The sequence below is a fragment of the Procambarus clarkii genome, chromosome 20 (genome assembly GCF_040958095.1).
Source record: "Procambarus clarkii isolate CNS0578487 chromosome 20, FALCON_Pclarkii_2.0, whole genome shotgun sequence".
NCBI classification, from domain to species: Eukaryota; Metazoa; Arthropoda; class Malacostraca; order Decapoda; family Cambaridae; genus Procambarus; species Procambarus clarkii.
In genome coordinates this window covers 49035703-49059488 of record NC_091169.1, presented here as the reverse complement: position 1 = coordinate 49059488, position 23786 = coordinate 49035703, and the positions used below count along the sequence as shown (strand labels likewise).

The window sequence follows — 23786 nt, the reverse complement described above, 5'->3', positions numbered from 1 at the left end:
CCACCCTAAGTTTCATCACCTGTTCCTTCACTGTTGTCTTCCTCCTGATGTGACTGTGTAGTAGCTTGGGTTCGGTCTTGGCTTTATTAGCTATATCATTTTCATACCTTTTCTCAGCTGCTCTTCTCACACTGACATACTCGTTCCTGGTTCTCTGGTATCTCTCTCTACTTTCTGGTGTCCTGTTATTACGGAAGTTCCTCCATGCCCTTTTGTTTTGCTCCTTTGCTTTCATACATTCCTTATTAAACCACGGATTCTTCCTTTGCTTCTCTGTTTTTTCCTGTCGGGCTGGGAGAAACCTGCTTACAGCCTCCTGACATTTTTGGGTGACATAGTCCATCATGTCTTGTACGGACTTGGTTCCGAGTTCTGTGTCGGAACTGTGTGTTTGTGTGTGTGTGTGTGTGTGTGTGTGTGTGTGTGTGTGTGTGTGTGTGTGTGTGTGTGTGTGTGTGTGTGTGTGTGTGTGTGTGCTAGAGAGAAATATATATAGTGGAGAAAACTAGAGGAAAAATAGATTGGTTAGAAAGGCGGGGTCCAAGAGCTAATAGCTCGATTCTGCAGGCACAAATAGTATATGCAAATAGTAAATACACACACACACACACACACACACACACACACACACACACACTCCCCCGGGAAACAGCCCAGAGCAGTTGTCTAACTCCCAGGTACCCATTTACTGATAGGTGAACAGGGACATCAGAGTGAACGAAACTGTGCCCATTTGTTTCCGCCTCGGCCGGGAATTTAACACGGGCTCTTGGGATTACGACCCACGAGTGCTGTCCACTCAGCCGGGAGGACCTTAGTGTGTAGTTACCTAAGTGTAGTTACAGGATGAGAGCCATGCTCGTGGTGTCCCGTCTTCCCAGTACTCTTTGTTGTATAACTCTTTGAAACTGCTGACGGTCTTGGCCTCCACCACCTTCTCACCTAACTTGTTCCTCCGTCTTCCACTCTGTTTGTGTAAGAATACTTTCCTAATATTTTGTCGGCACATTTGTTTCATTAGCTTAAATCTGTGTCCTCTTGTTCATGAAGTTGCTGATTTCAGAAATTCCTCTTTGACAATTTGGTCGATTCCTGTTAGTATTTTGTATGTGGTGATCATATCTCCTCCTTTTCTTCTATCTTCTAGTTTTGGCATGTTTAACGCCTCTAGTCTCTCCTCGTAACTCTTGTTTTTCAGTTCCGGAAGCCATTTTGTATCATGCCGTTGCACCTTTTCCAGTGTATTGATGTGCTTCTGGAGGTTTGGGCCCCATACAACTGCTGCATATTCCAGTGTTGGTCTCACAACAGTCATGACCAGTTCCTGTAGTATTTCACCATCCATATAATTAACAGCAAGTCTCAAGTTGGAAAGCGACACATCCGCTCCTCTCACAATGTTCTTTATGTGTTCCTCTGGCGACACCTTACTATCCAACCCCCCCCCCCTTAGGTCTCGTTCTTTATTAGAGTTCTGTAATTACTTTCCACATAATTGGTAAGTTGTGTGTGGTCTATTTTCTCCGATTCCACATTCTATAACATGGCATATGTTCACATTGAATTCCATTTGCCACTAGACGCTGCGAGCACTAATTTTATCTAGATCGGTTTGAAGGGCATTACAATCGTCTGCGTCTCCTATCTTCTCCAGTATCTTAGCATCATCCACAAACATTACAATAAATGCTTTACAAAACATTAGCATAAGTTTTTGTAAAGCATTTACCAGACTCCTTGTATATCACGCTGAGGTGATGTACACGGAGGCAAGTGTGAAATATTTGGTGTGATTTCTCTCCAATTTCTAGTGAGCGAAGCCATTTTTCCCAGACCCAAAATTTTGTTTCCGGTATTTCTTAACAATAAATTTTCTGAGAGAAAGGGAAAAGATGGAGAGGGTAGACAGAGGGGGGGAAATAGACCCAGGTGCAGCTTGGTACCCATGATATATATGTAAATGGAAATGTTTGTTCAAAGTTGGACGGGTGTTGGATATTTCCAACACCGAATACAACATTGTTGTATTCTCATTACTTATTACTAACCATACTAATTATTGTAGTAAGTAAAATTAACAACACGTAGAATTCTCATGTACTAATAATTTCATCTGTACAGTAGGCTAGAATTCTCACGTCACCTGACGCCAGTATTGTGTCAGATTTCCTTACAGTAAACATATTATATCCAATGTGTGTGAGAATTAAATTCGATTCTCCATAATTAAAGCATTCTGTATGATAACTAATTGCAGACGAATTGATCTCTAACTAAAAGCCGAATAGAGCGTTAGAATCATAGCGTCTATCTTGTGATATAGTTAACGTCACCAATGAATGCCATGGGGAGACATTAATTCCTCTCCCTTATATATTTACTATTCTTAAATTGGTAAATAACAATATTTTGTTCCTCTAAATAATAAACCCGTCCAGTCTTTAACGTTTCAAGCGCAAATGCGAGAAATATTAATGTTCGAGACAATAATTTGTTTTATGAACGCGGGCTGGCGTGGGTAGAGGGACGCCATCTCAGTACACGTGTAGAGCCGAAGAGAGGCAGACCTGCGCTTACGGTACTCATAAGAAGAAGCCATTGCCCAGCAAATAGGGCAGGTGTTATCCATCCTCAGATGAAAGTCGCCACTGTGAGGCGTGAATAACCTTGCAGATAGTATCTTCAGCTAGTGCTGGTGTCAAATAAGGAGCCCTTTGACTTGGTTCCTGACGACACGTGACCAGCCAGCGGAACGCATCACTATTCAGGATAGGCTTAGAAGGAGCCTGAGATGCGAAACACGGCAATCTTAATACTTATACAGTGCCCACAGCTAAGTATTCTTTGATGTGATGCATCAGGTAGAAGTTTGATAGTAGCAGGGTGATTGTCCGTTAAGACGCGCGATAACACCTAATAACAGGTGATTAAAATTTGTCACCTGTAAATCTTAATATTCTTGAATATAAATTGAGTAGTTAAATCAGTTGCTACTGGAAATTATTTATCTTGCAGCACGAGAGAAGAATTCCTCATGCTGCCTTCCCCCATGTTAACCCGTTCCACTCGTCAGTGTACCGAGTCTGGAGAATAAGAGGACTTCTATGGCTTTCTAAAGGAATCTTCATCAAGCTAAGATTTATTTCCTTTTACCATTCTATTGCAATTTATTTTGTGCAGAATACTTTGAGATTGATGTGTGGTTTACTGTAACTCATTATTATGCTCATATTTTATATTCCTCTTTATGTTAATGATATCAGTTTCAATATTATCTTATAGGATTAGATTATTATTAATTGAATTAGTGAACGAACCACACTAATTCCTGGACGTACTTACCTCCAGTAATAACCCCCCAATGTAGGTGTTTGAGGTTTGTTTCATTTAATAATACAGCCCATTAATTATTATTATGATCACACTTTCTAGTTTTATCCATAGTCACTGGTTTCATCTAGGAATTATCTAATGATCAGAAATTCTCAGTTTCCCTCTTTACTTGAAAAGCGGGTGGTCCTTCGTAATTTAATTTACTACATTAATATTTAAATAATCAGAATCAAGCCCCAAATATCCCACATTATGGTCCTTCGAACCGGATAGGCATTAAATTTATAATTAAAATATTAATCATTAATAACTAATCCTTGTGTGATAGAAGCTAGACTAACTATTTAATTAATTGTGTCAACTAACAGTGTAACACACCAGTTAGCCTAGATCACACTAACAGCTACCTTATACATAGCTTTAGTGGGTCATAACCAATTACCCACAACATTTAGACCAACACTTCATACTGAAGTAGAATCTTTAGGTCACCAAGAGCAACAGCTCATAATCTTATATTAATCACTAACACCAATTAAGTGTTAACCATTTAGGCTATACCAATGTTTCAATGTATGGCTGTCAACAGACTGTCCATTATAGCCTGAATCCATGTTAAAATTACTGATTCACTCAAGTCAGTGGATCATTAACATTTAGGGATCCAGTATACTAATATAAATTACTGATCTCATACATATTAGTTAATCATTACTAACCCTGATAATATTTTATTCCACAATTAGGAGTACATTCAGGAGTTAGATAATATTTACGGCAGTAGAATACTTGCCAAACACAATTAATTCCTTTGTGTTCATTTAATTTCTTATACACATAATTACACAAGTGTATATTATATAAAATACAAAAAAAAACAAAAATACAGCACAATTATTTGCACATTATTGCACCATAATATAATCTTTGCCAACCTTCATTAGGTAGCAATTTAGGCTGTGATTGTGTTGAATCTGGCACAAACACAGACTAAATATAGTTGTAGTTTCTTAAGTAGAAATTCACACGACTAGGCTTGAGCTAGTTAGTGACACATATATTATTCTTTTGTGCTGACCCTATCAAGGGTGGGAGTAACCATTTATTGTGTAATTATTTTATTGCATATTTCTATGTATGTCTTTGAGTGTTACTGTAAGTCTGCTACCCATCCGAGGCTGATTTAGAAGAGCTAAGCTGAGGAACACCTGTAGTGAGACCAAGGTACCACTCAAATCTTAGTTGCTTATTATTAGGTAGGTAGCTAACCTCTAAATGAGGTAAATTACAACCAGCCTCAAGAAATATCAGGCTATCAATACTTATACCTGCTCTACATCAAGGAGCAGAGACCATAGCTATACCACTAGCTATATAAGCCCTATTAGGCTGTCAATAATTATACCTGCTCTGCATCAAGGAGCAGACTATAGCTATACCACTAGCTACATAAGCCCTATCAGGCTGTCAATAATTATACCTGCTCTGCATCAAGGAGCAGACTTTAGCTATACCACTAGCTACATAAGCCCTATCAGGCTCCATTTATCGCAAGAATGAATCCTCTAGAAAGGAATGCAAGATTCTTGAGAGCTCTTCAAATCCGTCTAGGAGAACTGCTTATGAAATGTCATCTCTGTGTAGAAACTGACCCAGGTGACGTCTACAGACTAGCAAGTTACATAAAGTTCGCCATCCAAAAATATGATCATGTAAAGACTGTGATCGAGTCCCACAGGAATTTACTCCAAGTCGGTCATACTGTCTCAGACCACTTACGTCTAACAGAATCTGATCTTGATAACTATGAACATTACGTTCAAACCAGGTTAGACCGATATAAAGAGGGGCTTACGGGACAAGATATTCCCGAGTGGATGGAGCCGATCATTAATAGACCTACACCGGAGTCAACACTCAGTTCAGATGAACTACTTGAGCTACATCAAGACGAGGAGAATCCTCTAATCAATACTGATCACTATACAGGATCAACAACTGAAGTTCAACCTTCATTTTCTAACCTCTCATCTAATACAGCTTCATGTGATGATTTGTTTACAGAGTCTGACCAATTTTCAGACCACCCTTCTCAATGTTTCCTGGATTCTATAAGTTCAATACATAAGGCTACTGAATTAACTAGCTTATCACAAGAACCCAGAGAAACAAGTGAAGCTGCAGATGAAACAAGTGAAGCTGCAATGATCAGTGAATCTGAACCAGAAAATGATAAAGCTAATGCTGCAGCAGCAGTCGAAGCTGTAATCAAAGCTGAGGCTAAGCAAGAAGCCTTAAGTAACACAAGTAATGGTCACAATTGCTCACAACAGCCTTCTAAAGTAAGTGCTAACAATGAGAAGACTATTATAAACCTTGTACACCAATTATTAAATTTATCTTCACCAGAACAATCAGTTGACTCTTTACAAGCCTTTAGTTTTCAGCTTGAGTCACTGATAAATTCTTTCAGTAAAGAGGTGGATCACCCAACTACTGAGTGGATGACTAAAATTATCATCCAAAGAAAATTGTCTGGTGACACACTTAATAAATTATATGTATGCCAGAATGGTAATACCCTGTCAATGCAGGATATCTTTACAGGTTTGCGCAATATGAGCAATCATACAGCAGACAAAGCAATTAATGCTGAATCTGAATGCACCAAAACTGTACCTACATCAGTTTCCTTGCCTGAAACTCCTAAAGTGACACTGTCACTAGGTAACCAAGGTGCTAATAATCAATGTAACCAAAATCAGTCAAACACTGATTCATCAGTGAGGCCTAAGAGTCCCACAGGTGCTCCTAAGAGACCTAATAGTCCAAAGAGCACTGCTAATGATTCCACCGATGCTCCTAAGAGACCTAATAGTCCAAAGAGCACTCCCAAGAGCCTGTTAATGGTTCCCCAGAGTACACCAAGTACTCACAAGAGAATAAATAACAAGCAAATGCAAACAGCAAAACCATCACCACCTGCAAATACCGTTTTACCTAAACCGGTAACCCCTAAACGATCTGTAGGATGGGGAATGTGCTTGTTTTGCAATCAAAAACATTCTCTGTACAAATGTACTAATTATCCTAATAGAGACACAAGAGTCAGACGACTCAAACAGTTACTCAAATGTACTAGGTGTCTCAAACCACATAATGTTAACAGCTGTGACACCCCACTGAACACCTGCAATAGGTGTAGAAGGGGCAAGCATCATGCTGCACTGTGCAAATTAGTTAGGACTAGTTATGTCAATCCTAGAATAGGACGTAGAGAATCTACACCAGTACAGTGCTGCAAGGTGCGAGATGTGTACAACGTAACTTCACAAGCATCTCAAGTGGATGCTGCCTTGCCCACTGCCCAACTCCAAGTGAAGAACAGAGGAACCAAGATCACCATACGTGGACTATTTGATCAAGGTTCCCAGAGAACTTTCATTACTCAAAGAGCAGCAGAGGCACTTAATTTACAACCAATAGGACAGGTAAAATTAAACTTGTCAGGCTCCATGATAAATCGAGGAACCCATGAATACTCAGTAGTTCAACCGCTTGTACGACTAGGTAGTCATGCCAAGGCTGTCCAAGCCATTGTTGTAGATCAAATACCTTTAGACTTAAACATTAAGGGTCTGGGGTACACAGCCCACTTCCTGCAGGAACGTGAAATTAATTTGGCTGACAACAAATTAATGTCTGACCGCCTTAACAATGTAGATGTACTAGTAGGAGCCGACTACTATTACCAGTTCATAACTGGACATGTTAAACGATTGGGAATGAATATGCTCCAATCTGCAGGAGGCTACTTACTTACTGGTAAAGTTCTGAATGTGAACAAGCCTAAACCTGCCAACAATAATAAATTAGTCAGCAGTAAATCAATTCTCCAGCAGCAAGCTAAAGGGAGAAACGCAGCTGAGTAATAAACTCAGATTGAATGTAGTGCAATTGATACTCGCCGAGATGTTTCATAGCTCTCAGTGAAAACCAATGGTCCGTACTCAAACAAGTACAAGTCACAGCGACCAAACCATTGAATTCACTGCAGACCTAGAATTATTCTCGACAAGTAGTAATTGACCACACTCAGTCTTCCTAGTTAAAATGTAATGTTAGGCTAGAGAATCTAGTACTCCCTAGGAATTAATAATGTTAGGCTAGAGAATCTAGCACTTAATGCCACTGGCATTTCCCGAATTTAGTAATTCTATGAAGTCATCAAGCAACTTTGGTAATTACAAATTCACTAGGACCACTGGTCCACTATACTTGCGCTTAAAGGTTTGCCAAGAAAACCTTCTTAATACCATGTTTTCTGCACTAAGAGTTAGTGATAAATACTTGCATTAATTTGTTTGAGTTGTTTTTCTTTCGTTTCTGCTTATTTAGTGTAAGAGTGCAGCACGAACAAACTTGCAAACTTACTAATAAGTAAGCGAATTTACAGAGAACTAATATGTTTAATGCATTATCGTTAAACATCAGCATTGTTAATTAACATGCTTCATGAGCTCAATATAGCTCACCTTAGAATTAACGTAATAATATGAGTGCTTGTTCACCATGCGTACGAGCTTAATATTGATCGCCATGACAATTGAATGACAAAACTCCACCTCGTTAATTCGAGCTCACTGTAACTCACCCTGTTAGCACTGCTAACGAGCTCAATATAGCTCACCTTAGAATTAACGTAATAATATGAGTGCTTGTTCACCATGCGTACGAGCTTAATATTGCTCGCCATGACAATTGAATGACAAAACTCCACCTCGTTAATTCGAGTTCACTGCAACTCACCCTGTTAACACTGCTAACGAGCTCACTGTAGCTCACCCTGTCAACACTGTTGACGAGTTCACTGCAACTCACCCTGTTAGCACTGCTTACGAGCTCACTGCAGCTCACCCTGTCAACACTGTTGACGAGTTCACTGCAACTCACCTTGTTAGCACTGCTAACGAGCTCACCCTATCAACACTGTTGACGAGTTCACTGCAACTCACCCTGTTAGCACTGCTAACGAGCTCACCCTGTCAACACTGTTGACGAGTTCACTGCAACTCACCCTGTTAGCACTGCTAACGAGCTCACTGTAGCTCACCCTGTCAACACTGTTGACGAGTTCACTGTAACTCACCCTGTTAGCACTGCTAACGAGCTCACTGTAGCTCACCATGTTCACGAGTTTAATATAGCTCGACTTGTTAATGAGCTCAATACTGCTCACAATGTTAATTCGAGTACATTTTTGCTCACAATTAGCTTAGTCCCTTACTTAGGTAGGTTAGAAATTCAAACCATTTATTTAGGTAGGTTTAGGGACTTTAGTAGTGTCAACTGAGTACTAGCCTAATCTGTACTCACCGTTAATTACAGTTGACTATACTTATAGAGACTGATTTAATAAACTCAAATTCATGTAAAGGTGATTTCGTATTAACCAGTTTACAGTGTCAAGCCTATGAGCTACCATTTAATTAGCTCATAAGTCAGAATGACTAGGCTACTAATCTCACTGTCGACTCAGAATTTTCCTTGATTTAATGAATAAACTTTTCAGTTCTCTACTTTTCTATTATTTAGCTAGTTAGCAAATTAGTTGTACCATCAGTCAGCATGACTACTGCACGGCAGTGCACATTAAATTCAATTTCCTCATTTGAATTTGGGGTGATCATGATGCTGCGTGATGTTATTGTCTAGTAACCCAATAGTTACAAGTCACAGCGACCCTAGACAGTGACCTTACTGTAGTGTCATAGTTTCCTTGATCTTAAATGACTAATAATACTTTACTGTATAATCATACAATAGTGTTATCAGTTCTTAGGAACTTATTCTGAGTTTACCTACGATTCAGCAGCTACGTAATACACCATTACATGTCACTGCGACCCTAGTTGTTGAGTTTATTGTGAGCTTTAGAGTGTTCCTGATTACCGATAACTTAATCATTTAATGTTTCAATATTTCATGCATGTTTCCACTAAGGGAAACTGCAAGCCTATTACAACTCTGATCAAGAGTAATTTCTTTCACATCCCACTTAGAAAACTGTGATGATGCTACGATGTGATATCACGTAACGAAACCTTACACGTCTCTATGACCCAGGATATCGCATCACCGTAGATTCTGTTAGTTTAAATTGGGAGAGTTGAATTCTATAGATATTGTGTAGGCTACAAACAACATGTTTCATTTGACATGTAAATAGCAAGACTCAAGTCTTTGTAAGTCCTTGATAAATCCGGGACGTTCGTTATGTGTGTGCTAACATACTAACATATTAACATACTAATGTACTAATCTTAATATCACTTCGGGATAGGTCAGTACAACACAGTACACTACGACCCTAGAACCCTCCCCCCGGAGTTATGTTGGATATTTCCAACACCGAATACAACATTGTTGTATTCTCATTACTTATTACTAACCATACTAATTATTGTAGTAAGTAAAATTAACAACACGTAGAATTCTCATGTACTAATAATTTCATCTGTACAGTAGGCTAGAATTCTCACGTCACCTGACGCCAGTATTGCGTCAGATTTCCTTACAGTAAACACATTATATCCAATGTGTGTGAGAATTAAATTCGATTCTCCATAATTAAAGCATTCTGTATGATAACTAATTGCAGACGAATTGATCTCTTAACTAAAAGCCGAATAGAGCGTTAGAATCATAGCGTCTATCTTGTGATATAGTTAACGTCACCAATGAATGCCATGGGGAGACATTAATTCCTCTCCCTTATATATTTACTATTCTTAAATTGGTAAATAACAATATTTTGTTCCTCTAAATAATAAACCCGTCCAGTCTTTAACGTTTCAAGCGCAAATGCGAGAAATATTAATGTTCGAGACAATAATTTGTTTTATGAACGCGGGCTGGCGTGGGTAGAGGGACGCCATCTCAGTACACGTGTAGAGCCGAAGAGAGGCAGACCTGCGCTTACCGTACTCATAAGAAGACGCCATTGCCCAGCAAATAGGGCAGGTGTTATCCATCCTGAGATGAAAGTCGCCACTGTGAGGCGTGAATAACCTTGCAGATAGTATCTTCAGCTAGTGCTGGTGTCAAATAGGGAGCCCTTTGACTTAGTTCCTGACGACACGTGATCAGCCAGCGGAACGCATCACTATTCAGGATAGGCTTAGCCGGAGCCTGAGATGCGAAACACGGCAATCTTAATACTTATACAGTGCCCACAGCTAAGTATTCTTTGATGTGATGCATCAGGTAGAAGTTTGATAGTAGCAGGGTGATTGTCCGTTAAGACGCGCGATAACACCTAATAACAGGTGATTAAAATTTGTCACCTGTAAATCTTAATATTCTTGAATATAAATTGAGTAGTTAAATCAGTTGCTACTGGAAATTATTTATCTTGCAGCACGAGAGAAGAATTCCTCATGCTGCCTTCCCCCATGTTAACCCGTTCCACTCGTCAGTGTACCGAGTCTGGAGAATAAGAGGACTTCTATGGCTTTCTAAAGGAATCTTCATCAAGCTAAGATTTATTTCCTTTTACCATTCTATTGCAATTTATTTTGTGCAGAATACTTTGAGATTGATGTGTGGTTTACTGTAACTCATTATTATGCTCATATTTTATATTCCTCTTTATGTTAATGATATCAGTTTCAATATTATCTTATAGGATTAGATTATTATTAATTGAATTAGTGAACGAACCACACTAATTCCTGGACGTACTTACCTCCAGTAATAACCCCCCAATGTAGGTGTTTGAGGTTTGTTTCATTTAATAATACAGCCCATTAATTATTATTATGATCATACTTTCTAGTTTTATCCATAGTCACTGGTTTCATCTAGGAATTATCTAATGATCAGAAATTCTCAGTTTCCCTCTTTACTTTAAAAGCGGGTGGTCCTTCGTAATTTAATTTACTACATTAATATTTAAATAATCAGAATCAAGCCCCAAATATCCCACAACGGGAGGGGGGGGGTGGCGAAGATTGGGGTGAGAGAGGGTGTGTGTGGGGAGAGAAATGGGAAAGAGGGTCAGGAGGGGGAGAAAAGGTGGAAGGAAGAGGGGGGATGTAGAGAGAGAGGAAAAGATGCGAGAGTGGGATGAGTGGTGAGGGAAGAGACAGATTGTCCCCTGACACAGGTGGGTGCCCCCCTCTTAGTGTACTATGACGACCCTTCTACAACTTCCCTTATTATGAAACACAACATGTTAGTCTCTGACACGGTCTAGTGCACTAATGTAGCTTATGAGTAAACACTTAACTCTGGAGACGTGTTCCCTGCACCATATATATGAATAAGAGAATGTTGGTATGTTTACTTGTCCCAGGTTGGAGGCCGGATGCTTGGTGCTAGTCTCACTCAACTTTCCAGGATGAACGGTCTCAGGTACGGGATGGACATAGGCCGGTCCTGGTTGGTCCTATATGTTCTATTAAGAGAGGCTCGGGTCAATACTGACCCTCCCACATAATCAGTGTAAGGTGGTTTGGCGAGACCCTAGATTTTGATTCGAAAACTATGAATGCTACTGAACTCAATGAGCCACCTCTGATCCTCATAGTGCACCCAGAGTTTGTCAGTGCAGACTACTGTATCACATGTCTTTGTATGATCAACCATCCTGTGTGACGGGGATTTTAGCATCACGTAGCTAGCTTCTTGACACAGTGTACTCCCCTTCATATAGTCTAGGGCAGCTGCACAAATGCGGATGTATCTAAATGTGTTAATAAAAAGACTACTGAACTACTGAGCAGGCCCGGTATAACTAACCATCCTGTCTTTACAAAAATAAAGATCCATCTTCCAACTTAGCCAATAAATCCTTTTGTGTGCATTTTGTGAGAGATAACACCATTGTCACATTTGTCGAAAGCTTACATGAAATGTTGACCAGACCACACACTAGATGGTGAAGGGACGACGACGTTTCGGTCTGTCCTGGACCATTCTCAAGTCGATTGTCATTCCCAATCGACTTGAGAATGGTCCAGGACGGACCGAAACGTCGTCGTCCCTTTACCTTCTAGTGTGTGGTCAGGTCAACATACTTTAGCCATGTTATTGTGACTCATCGCCTGCTTACATGAAATCAGTGTAGTGTTTTGCTACACGAGTGTTTTGCTTGTCTTGCATGGCCTGTAGGACCATGCAAGACAAGTGGTCCTGCAGGTGTGAGAGGCAACAGTGTTCTGTACTGAACCCATCTTGTCCAGGATTATGTAGATATTGATTTCATATATTTTGTGATCATTCTTCTTAGCACTTTTTCAAAGATTTTTACGATATATGATATTAGAGCTATCGGTCAATAATTTTTTGTCTTTGCCTTATTACCTCCTTTATGGAGTAGTGCTGTCTGCGCTGTTTTATGCATGTGAGGGATAACATAATTTTCTAGGCTCCGTCTCCAATAATGTTAAGGACCTGTGATAGTGATTTTTTGGAATTTGGGAATTGAATATGAAATTCCAGGAATCAGGGCCTGGTGCAGGGTGCACTATGGGCATAATGTGTATAACAACCTCAAAACCTAGTTGGGTTAGTGTGACATCTCAAATATGGTTTGATGTTGACATAACATTAATGAAGAATTCGTTTGAATCATCGATGTTGAGTGTATTTAAGGGTTCATAGAAGACAGAATCGTACTGTAGCCTCAACATTTTACTCATTTCTTCGTTGTCGTCTGTGAGAGAGCCATCTTCACTGCCTGTGGGCCTAACGCTAGATGTAGTTTTGTTCTAGATCTTCCATAATATACTAGCCCATCTTCATAGGGTGTATTATACATCAACCTAGCTAGATTTTCTATTAGATTTTGTTCAAAATACTCAAATTTGTCCAATACATCTTTCCCAAATGATAGAGGTCTTCGTAAGACATCTTCCATAAAAGAGTAAATTAGTTATCTATGAAATCTTCCTTAAAAGCCTAGAAAGTTTTCGTATGACTTCTTCGCCGAAAGCTTACTTTGTGTATGTATTAAGAGCTTACCCCAAACACCAAGTAAGTCTTCCGAGGATGACTTCCTGGAAGCCTACCTGTTGTTGAGACTAACTTACACCTCAGAACACACAGCACAGTCTCCTTGAAATTCTTCCTCTCAAAAACCTATCACACTCTGCTCTGTACTGTGTGAAAAAGAAATACTCCCTAAGATATGTTTTCTTCTTTAGCATTTACACTTGACGATATTCACCCAACACAAGTATACCACTCACCATTCTAGGATACATTCCTGGGGCCAGATTCACGAAGCAGTTACGCAAGTACTTACGAACCCCAGGCCAGATTCACGAAGCTGTTACGCAAGTACTTACGAACCCCAGGCCAGATTCACGAAGCAGTTACGTAAGTACTTATAAACGTGTGCATCCGTCCTCAATCTTTGACGGTTTGTTTACATTTATTAAACAGTTTACAAACATGAGAACTTCCTAATCCACTGTTGTTATTGTTATAAACAGCCTTCTGATGTTTCGGAGCTCATTAACTGTTTAATAATTGGAAACAAAGCCGCCAAAGTTTTAAAGATTGCGAAAAGATGTACAGGCTCGTAAGTACTCGCGTTACTGCTTTGTGAATCTGGCCCCTGACTCATGTCCTACTTCGCCAGGCCAGGATACACCGCAATCTAAATTCCAACACAATTAAAAAAAAAAAAAGATATTTCATCTTCAATCCAGCATGTTGTGTTCGTAGTACATCCCACATTTACCAAGCTCAAAAGTTTCCTTAGACGAGTCTACACAAGTAAAGTTTGGTATAATTTGTTATAGGTCACACATTCATACTTTTTGTTTAAGAATATAAACTCCTTAAACCCTCCCCCAGCCTTCCTAAGACACGAGGCCCTCTTGCTGGGGGAAGACGGGGAGCAGGAGGCGCTCACCGAAGCTTTGAGTGATCCAGATGCCGAACATGTCGAGGTGGAGGAGGGACTTGTAGCAGGACTCGCCGGCGCGGTGGTTCATGAAGAGGTGGTAGATGGTGGAGCCGACCCAGGGACTGACGGTGGAGACGAGGTGCGTCCACGGCAGCACCGGCACCGTGATGTCCGCCCACGGCAGCAACGACCGCCACCACACCAGGATATACATCATGGGCACACCTGCAACCACCAGACAATATCACGTTACTTCACCTCAACCTGATCCCAAGGGCGAGATAAGTATTTATAAACAAAAAGCAGGCAACACTGGCATACATTTTGGACCGGCCGTCACATAATAAAATATTCCTGGCTGGTATTGACGATGCCTGTACGAGAGGGGAAGGGAGCTATGAGAAAGCGCCAAGCCATTACGACTATATAACACTTGGAAGGGGTCAGGATAAGGATTTGGGATGGGACGGGGGTGGAGGAATGGTGCTCAACCACTTGGACGGTCGGGGATTGAACGCCGACCTGCAAGAAGTCAGACCGTCGCTCTACCGTCCAGCCCAAGTGCTTGGGTTACCAATACGAGAGTCAGAACACATAAGACGAGGGCCGTCAGAGGTATTAGATTCACCATGACATTTATGGAGCAGTAAACAGTCAAGAGGATCATTGGTAAGGCAGGACTTCTCATCATCCTGAAAATCAAGACACGCTACGAGGTGATAAAGAGACTGATAGTGCGACCATGCTGCTCTGACAGCTGGTTAAGGCATCAGGTGAAAGGACAATGGTATAGGTACCTGGATGGGGTTGTGGCAGTTCTTCTACTTCTAAATATTCCAATAATGTAACGAAACGCTGCACGTACTAGTGGCTTTACAAGATTGTAAATACTATGCAATGTATTCTGTGGGGGTTTTCTTTTTTGCTTTCACCACTGCAATGCGTACGTCGCCAATGTACATGTGGCAGATGCTTCACGAAGCTGTCGGAATTAGCAGAATGGAAAATACGAGAGCAACCGTACAGGGCCTGGGAGCAAGGTCGAGTTAGAGTCCTTGAGGGTCTCTTCTCAGACTAGCCTCACCTGGTCCTGGTCCACGTTGATCGTTGGAATCTCCTCAATGTTTTAACACTTTAAGGGACTCCTAGGGTCCTCATCACATTTATAGTTTAGTGAATAATAGGCAACTCGGTGTTGAAGACACCTGGAGCTGAAGGCTTAAGTAATAGTTGGCAGTATTCAGAAGTGGTTCAACGGAAACACCGCATAAAGCTTAACAGTAGTTTATTTACTAACTTAACCACTGATACAAAGGGTGCTTGATTTACTTTAGTTTGGCATCAGCAAAGCTATGGTTATATTAGCGAGACTCTTGACGTCTGGCTAAACGACTCGTATCCACTCGTGGAGAAACACCTAACTTAACACAGTTGACAGTCAATCATTAACACGGCAACCTAACCGCCGGTGTGCAAAGGGATCACAAGAGTTCCAACCGGATACTCGGGTAATGATGATGCGCAATAAATCAACAAATACACTGTCAATGGGACAGGCAATAACATGCACAATAATAATCACACACAATACTAAATGTGTGGTGTATGTGAAGCTCACATTCACAGACTAGTGAAATGCAGTGATACCACACAGATAAACACGCATACACCGTCGATTCACCTATGACCTGTGACAGGTATGAGAAGGTGAGAACTGTGGTTGATCCATCAGATCAACACAGACACAATAAAACAATGACAAGATTCTTGTACTTACAGATAAGGTACCTTTCCTTTCTCACTCACTCACTCAGGCACATTTATACAAGCACTCGTAGGTGGCCTGACAGCTGGTTTCGCTCGTAGACACACGGAGGGTACTTGCAGTAGGGTGGGCTGTATGCTTAACAGACAGACGCCCGCACACACACTGGCGCTGGCGATGAGTAACGTGGTGACATCACGTAGTAGTGAGGGCGGCGGCGGGCGCCTCGAGGTACTGAGGTACTGAGGTACACGCTCAGGACAGAGTGGCGGCGGCTGCGGTACCATGCAGGTACACTTGTGGTAAAGTCACACACAGGTTACTTAGGCGGCGGCACTGCCTTAGTTCACTCTAAGTCACTCACAACGATCTTTGTCACCAGGGGTTACCTGACACCAGTCTGTTTCGCTCTGGAGATTTGTCACTTTAGGCTTCTGAACAATATATTCACACTCGTGATTCTGGGTGAGTGTGTGGTATATTGTAGAGATGCTGAGTTAACTTGACGGTGAGGAATAGACGGTGTTCAGTCTAGTGGCCAGTAGACAGAACAGAACCCGTCCTCTGGGTTTGGTCTCCCTCACTTGAATGGGTTTTGCCTGAAGCTCAGGGCATCTTGTGGGACACACACAAGGGGATTACAATTTGATCAATAGCATTGCAGCAAATGGGCAGGAACCAATCATATTAGCTCGTTCGATGAGCAGTAGCAGGAGTGACGTCATGAACACGTCACGACCACATCATAGCTGTTATTCACCATCGCGCTGGTTGACCCCAGAGGTCAGACGGTCGCTGGCGTCTCCCCTCTGTCTCTCTTCACCGGCCAATGTACTCACTGACCCTTGGTGGCAAGTATGCTTAACTTCCCTGTATCTACTTCCTGCCTGGACATATGGCGGCCTCCGTATTATGAAAGTGTTCCTGGTTAAGTGGGCATCCTGGAGATACCCAACATGCCAGGTCACTATCCAGGGTTAAGAGATAGGCTTGTGCACGAAGATCGGTGCACTGTGCACTGCAATGAGCCATTCCAGTCAGCTGTGGGAGAATCTTGAGAGACACTCTCTCACATATTCTCACAAACCCAATGTACCTTCTTGTATATAAAAAAAAAAATATATAAATAAATAAATATCCCCGTTGAAGAGCAGAGGTGCAACAGGTACTCTGAGAGAGAACTATCAACATCAGAGGCCCGAGACTGTTCAACACGCTTCCACTACACATAAGGGGCATAACTGGCCGACCCCTCACAGTGTTCAAGAGAGAACTGGATAAAAACCTAGAAAGGATACCTGGTCAACTAGGCTGTGACTCATACGTCAGGCTGCGAGTAGCCGCGTCCAACAGCCTGGTTGACCAGACAACCAACCAGGAGGACTGGTCGAGGACCGGGCCGCGGGGACGCTAAGCCACGAAATCATCTGAAGGTAACCTCAAGGCAAAGTAACCCCTAAGCCCGGCCCGGGGCCAGGCTTGACTTGTAAGAGCTTGGTCCAACAGACTGTTGCTTGACGCGGCCCGCAGGCCCACATTCACATTTATTAGTACATATAGCACCTCTGGGAGTTTGCACCACCTGCTGTAATAGATCTGACCAAATGTACCTCGCCAGCACAACTATACACACACCGTGTGTCACTACCACAGGTGTCAGACAACTGTACCTCGCCAGCACAACTATACACACACCGTGTGTCACTACCACAGGTGTCAGACAACTGTACCTCGCCAGCACAACTATACACACACCGTGTGTCACTACCACAGGTGTCAGACAACTACTTACATTATGTACCAAATGTTCGCTCACCCAGCTGATAATACAACATCTAGGACCGAAAATATTTTAGATTTGATCCTCACAAACAATGAAGAAATAATTAGGGACATTACAATGTCAGATACCACATACTCAGACCACAAGCTCATTGAAGTACAACTACCATCACTACTTGTAATACATCTAAAAAAATCGATGCAGCCAGACGGGTTATTCAACAAATTCAATTTTAATAACAGTCAAAGGGAAACTGTTCAAAGTAACAAAACTCCCACGCAAGGAATAGAACAACTGACTGCATAAGGATACAAAGAGTGTTTTAGACTCTTTAGTAAGTTCAGTAGAACTTCGGTTTCAACTCTTTTTACCATGTCGTAGCTCAGTCGATTAAGGCAGCGTCTGGGATGCTCTCGGACGTAGGTTCGAATCCTCGTCACGGCCCTTGTGGATTTGTTCATGAGTTTTAGACATGTTCCACTGTGGAAAGCCAGAAAGCGGACCAGCTTAGAAAGAGAACACAGACGGCACAACGGAAGGAAAAAAAAACGGAAATGCTTAAGCAGACACGACCATCCTGCAAAAAAAAAGAATAATTTAAACAGGGAGATTAATAAAATATAACAGAGACTGATGCAATAATATCAAATTGAAGAAATGGTAATAGAATAGAAAGTCATACGGGAGATAAAGAAAAGTTCAAAATATTTCTTAACATATGCGAAAACGAAATAGAGGATGACGAAGAAATAAGCAAAATCCGAAAGAAAAGCAGTATGAGGATATGTTTACCTCTCCAATAAACAGAATGAAAGTTGAAGATCCAGAAAGCTTCTTTATGCACGATATCCAAACCCCTGAAAATATAATTGATATCAACACGAACTCTGCTCATTTTGAAAGAGAAATTGACAACATGCTCATGCACTCAGCCCCGAGTCCAGACTCACGGAATATTTCTTTATGAAGAAATGCAGAGTGCCAGTAGCACAGGCACTCAGTGTAGTGTGGAGGAAGAGCTCGAACACTGGGAGATAAGAGAAGTGCTTAAAGCAGCAGACATAGTCCCTCAACACAAGAGTGGAAGCAAAACTTTACCTAAGAATTATAGACCAGTTGCACTAACGTACCACAGAATATAAATATTTGAGAGTGATCAGGAGTCAGGTCACTAGTATCATGGAGACCAATGGCCTCCACAACCCAGGCCAACATGGATTTAGAGCGGGAAGATCATGCCTCTCACAGCTACTTGACCACTACGACAAAGTCACTGAGGCATTAGAAGAAAAACACTGCAGATGTGGTATACTCGGCCTTCGCAAAGGTCTTTGATAAATGTGACCATGGAGTGATAGCTCATAAGATGAAGTCAGCGGGACTAACAGGTAAAGTAGGGTGATAGATATTCAATTTTCTGTCTAACTGACTGTAAAGAGTAACGGTCAACGAAATAAAATTGAGTCCAATCACAGTTAAAAGCTCTGTGCCTCAGAGCTCAATCTTTGCACCACTGGTTTTCCTTATTCACATTTCAGCTATAGACAACAATACAAGTGACAACTTCGTATCACCTTTTACAGATGAGACAAAAATCAGCATGAACATTACCTCTGCTGAAGACATTGAAAAACTATAAGCTGTCAGAAAACCCGACACAATTTACTAATATTAAATACAATAAGTAGATAATATTGTTGCTGTTGTATACATAAGTTAACCCATAGAAAATGTACCCTGTAGTGGAAATTTCCGTCAATAGAAAACGGGATATCATTGCCACATAGTGCTATAAATTCACCTGCTATTCTGTTGGGAATTATTTCTTAATACACCAGTCTTTGGACTTTTAACATCATAAAAACATCTCATTTGAATTAACTTAATTATCAGTATCAAAATAGAGTAAATGTGACTTGTCTACCACTTGTTGACATCTGGACAAAGAGCTAGGGCGTCAGTGGGGGGGGGGGGGGGGGAGAGGTCAGCCATTGTTATTGTCAGAGGCGCTGGAGCAAATTGAGCTCCTATAATTCTCCCTTGGACGAAGAGTTATGGAGATAAAATTAGTGCTTCTTCCATCATCAAGACGCAGTCAACATCCAAACAAGGGAAGTGTCTTACCGAAACCCGTTTATTACCACATTTCTGGCCAGTTAATGTTAGGTAGATATGGGGCGAACCGGTTAGCACACATGCGACATCACCCAGGTATAGAAGAGGAAGTAAGAATTATTCTTGGTACATCAGTTACTTGGGTGGTGGATGCTAGTCTCTCAACTACGAAGATTATTTGTGTCTTCATCCTTGATTATACCTGGTGGACTAGGCCTACTGTATAATAAGATTAGGTCTCTAAATTTTCATTACTAATATATGTAGTTTATTACTGTAGTTTGATTGGCTGCATATATATAAATTTATTATAAACCCCCTAATGTGTACGGAGTCGATTTGTGAGAATATTGCAGAAATAGTCCGTTAAACATCATACAAATTGCTATCAAAATATATAAATTAACGTAAATATAAATTCTATATAAATTCATATAAATTAAATAAATATAAATCTCACGAGTCGGTTCCCCAGACAAGCAGATATTAACAAAGTTTTCAACTGGCCAGCAGACAATAACATGATGATTACCAGTGATAAATTCCAGTTACTCAGGTACGGTAAACATGAAGACCTGAAGCATAATAGAGGGTACAAAACACAGTCAAGTCTACAGGACAGCAACATGTATAGGATCTGGGAATAATGTTGTCGATGACTTGACGTTTAGTGACCATAACCAAGCAAATATTGCGTCAGCCAGAAAAATGATACGATGGATAATGAGAACCTTCAAATCCAGGGATCCCACTGCAATGCCCATACTATTGAAATCACTTGTGTTGTCTCGTCTTGAGTACTGCTCAGTACTCACTTCCCCCTTCAGAGCAGGAGAGATTGCTGAAATAGAGGGAATACAGAGAACATATACGGCACGCATAGACGCGATAAAGCACCTAAATTATTGGGATCGTCTCAAAGTTCTCAAAATGTACTCACTAGAAAGAAGACGAGAGAGATATCAAATAATATAAACAAGGAAAATACTGGAGGGACAGGTCCCAAATTTACACTAAATAGTAACATACTGGAGTGAACGATATGGAAAGAAATGCCGAAGAGAGCCACTGAACAACTGAGGTGCAATAAACACAATCAAAGAACACTGTATGAACACCAGAGGTCCACAGTTGTTCAACATCCTCCCAGGATGTATAAGAAATCTTGCTGGTACAAAAGTGGACGTCTTCAAGAAAAAACTGGACGTTTTGTTTTCTGCAAGAAGTGCCGGACCAACCGGGCTGTTGTGGATATGATTACCTGCACCTATCAACATCCCGTTGGACCAAGCTCTCGCCCCGGGCCATCCTTGGGGAGTAGAAGAACTCTCAGAACCTCATCCAGTTACAATCCTGGTACATTAAATTCACTCTACCAATTCCCTCGTCTTCCCTCCCACTCCCCCCCCATTGGGCACCATTCCTCCCCCCTCCCCCCCGTTCCATCCCAAATCCTTATCCTGATCCCTTCCAAGTGCTATATAGTCGTAATGGCTTGGCGCTTTCCCCTGATAGTTCAAATCCCCCCCCCCCCACGCCACCTCCTTCCCTTGCCCCCCCCCTAACACCCACCAGCTTAACCACTCTTCCCTTCGTAAAATATAATATTAAGGAGCAATTAAATTACTTTGTGTGTTTAAGGAAATAACTTTCCTTATGCCGAAAAAGTTGTCGATCTTTTCCACCAATATTTCACACTTGACCAGAATCGAATACGAGAATCGGGTGGGAGGGGGGGGGAGAGGGTGGGGGGGGGGAGAGCGTGGTGGTGGGGGGGGGAGAGCGTGGTGGTGGGGGGGGGGAGAGGGTGGTGGGGGGGGGAGCGTGGTGGTGGGGGGGAGAGGGTGGTGGGGGGGGAGAGGGTGGTGGGGGGGGGAGAGGGTGGGGGGGGAGAGCGTGGTGGTGGGGGGGGGAGAGGGTGGTGGGGGGGGGAGCGTGGTGGTGGGGGGGAGAGGGTGGTGGGGGGGGAGAGGGTGGTGGGGGGGAGAGGGTGGTGGGGGGGGAGAGAGGGTGGTGGGGGGGGGAGAGAGGGTGGTGGGGGGGAGGGGGGGGGTGTAAATAATGTATATAAATAAAAATGTAAATGTTCGTTTGCTGAAAGTCTTAAATCTCAGAAAGTTCTTCATCGATTGCTTTGAAATTTTGACACAACGTTCCGTTCGAATACGCGCAAGTGTTTTTTTTTTTATACTATATAGGTGTCACACCTGTGACAGGTAAAAAACATATTTTTGGGGGGAAAAACAGTTTTTTATGTGAGGGAACGGTGGGGGAGGACGAGGGGACGGTGGAGTGGGTAACGGTGGGGGAGGACGAGGGGACGGTGGAGTGGGGAATGGTGGGGAAGACGAGGGGACGGGGGAGAGTCGGGAGTTCTAGAGTCAATCAATCTCTATATCTCCACAGACAATGGAACAACAAAAAATATTGTATACCCACAGGCATTGTGAGATTAAACATATTAGAAACGTGCTCTTTCTTTTTTCTTTCTTATCCATTTAACCAGACTGAGCCACAGCAACGCGTAGCCGGGTACAGCTAGCTAACAATAATTCTTAAATCGTTTAACCTAAACCTTCCCTGACCAGACTATGGCTGTCCCATACCGCAGACTACAAAACTACCCCCTACAAATTTGGCCCAACCGTGCGACACAGTGGTTACAAGGATCAGGTTGGCTTACCGTTACCTGTGGCAGGTGGCTGCAGGTGACGGAGCTGCAATCTCCCAATCCTGAGCACTCCAGTTGCAAACTCTGTGAGCAGGAACTGCGGCATGATCTCCCGCACTACATCACTGAATGCCCAGTTATTAGACCTTTCAGACCAGTTGGCACGAGGTACCTGGAGCTTTGCAATTACTTTATTCACTCTCGTATTCTTGAAGATATCCTCACAGTATACCCAAAATTTGCCAGTGCAGGCTATTAAACACATGGCTCTGTATGACTAACCATCCTGCGAGATGGGGACTTGTATTACCACTGCTACCTTATTCAATCTTGTGTTGTTGATATCCTCAAAATGCATCCAGGGTCTGCCAGTGCAGACCGCTTATCACATGCCGCTGTATGACTAACCATCCTGTGTGATGGGGATTTTTTAGCATCACCTAGTTAGCTTTTTTGACACACTGTATTCCACTTCATATAGTCTAGGGCAGCTGCACTAATGCACATGTACCTAATATGTTAATAAAAAAAAAAAAAAAAAAAAATTGGCCCAACCGTCTGGCCTCAAACTGTAGAGAGACGCACAGGCAGACATTCCCTCTTATAGTATTGATATATATATATATATATATATATATATATATATATATATATATATATATATATGTCGTACCTAGTAGCCAGAACGCACTTCTCAGCCTAATATGCAAGGCCCGATTTGCCTAATAAGCCAAGTTTTCATGAATTAATTGTTTTTCGACAACCTAACCTACCTAACCTAACCTAACCTAACTTTTTCGGCTACGTAACCTAACCTAACCGATAAAGATAGGTTAGGTTAGGTTAGGTAGGGTTGGTTAGGTTCGGTCATATATCTATGTTAATTTTTACTCAAATAAAAAAAAATTGACCTCTCACATAATGAAATGGGTAGCTTTATCATTTCATAAGAAAAAAAATAGAGAAAATATATTAATTTAGGAAAACTTGGCTTATTAGGCAAATCGGGCCTTACATAGTAGGCTGAGAAGTGAGTTCTGGCTACTAGGTACGACATATATATATATATATATATATATATATATATATATATATATATATATATATATATATATATATATATATATATATATATATATATGTATATATATGAAGACATCTTCAGCGTTTGAAGTCCCTCCATCGTCCCAGTCAACGGTAT

At 41.6% G+C, this 23786-nt stretch overlaps 1 protein-coding gene across 3 annotated transcripts in view; it reads right to left on the bottom strand.

The window, feature by feature from the left end:
- Window positions 1-23786, bottom strand: part of LOC123755287 (progestin and adipoQ receptor family member 4) — a 362200-nt gene that overhangs the window by 135228 nt on the left and 203186 nt on the right. For all 3 annotated transcript variants that reach the window (XM_069327935.1, XM_045737747.2, XM_069327934.1), the window contains exon 2: window positions 14258-14476. In XM_069327935.1, the coding sequence (XP_069184036.1) occupies window positions 14258-14476 (219 nt within the window). The remainder of the gene's footprint in view (window positions 1-14257; window positions 14477-23786) is intronic.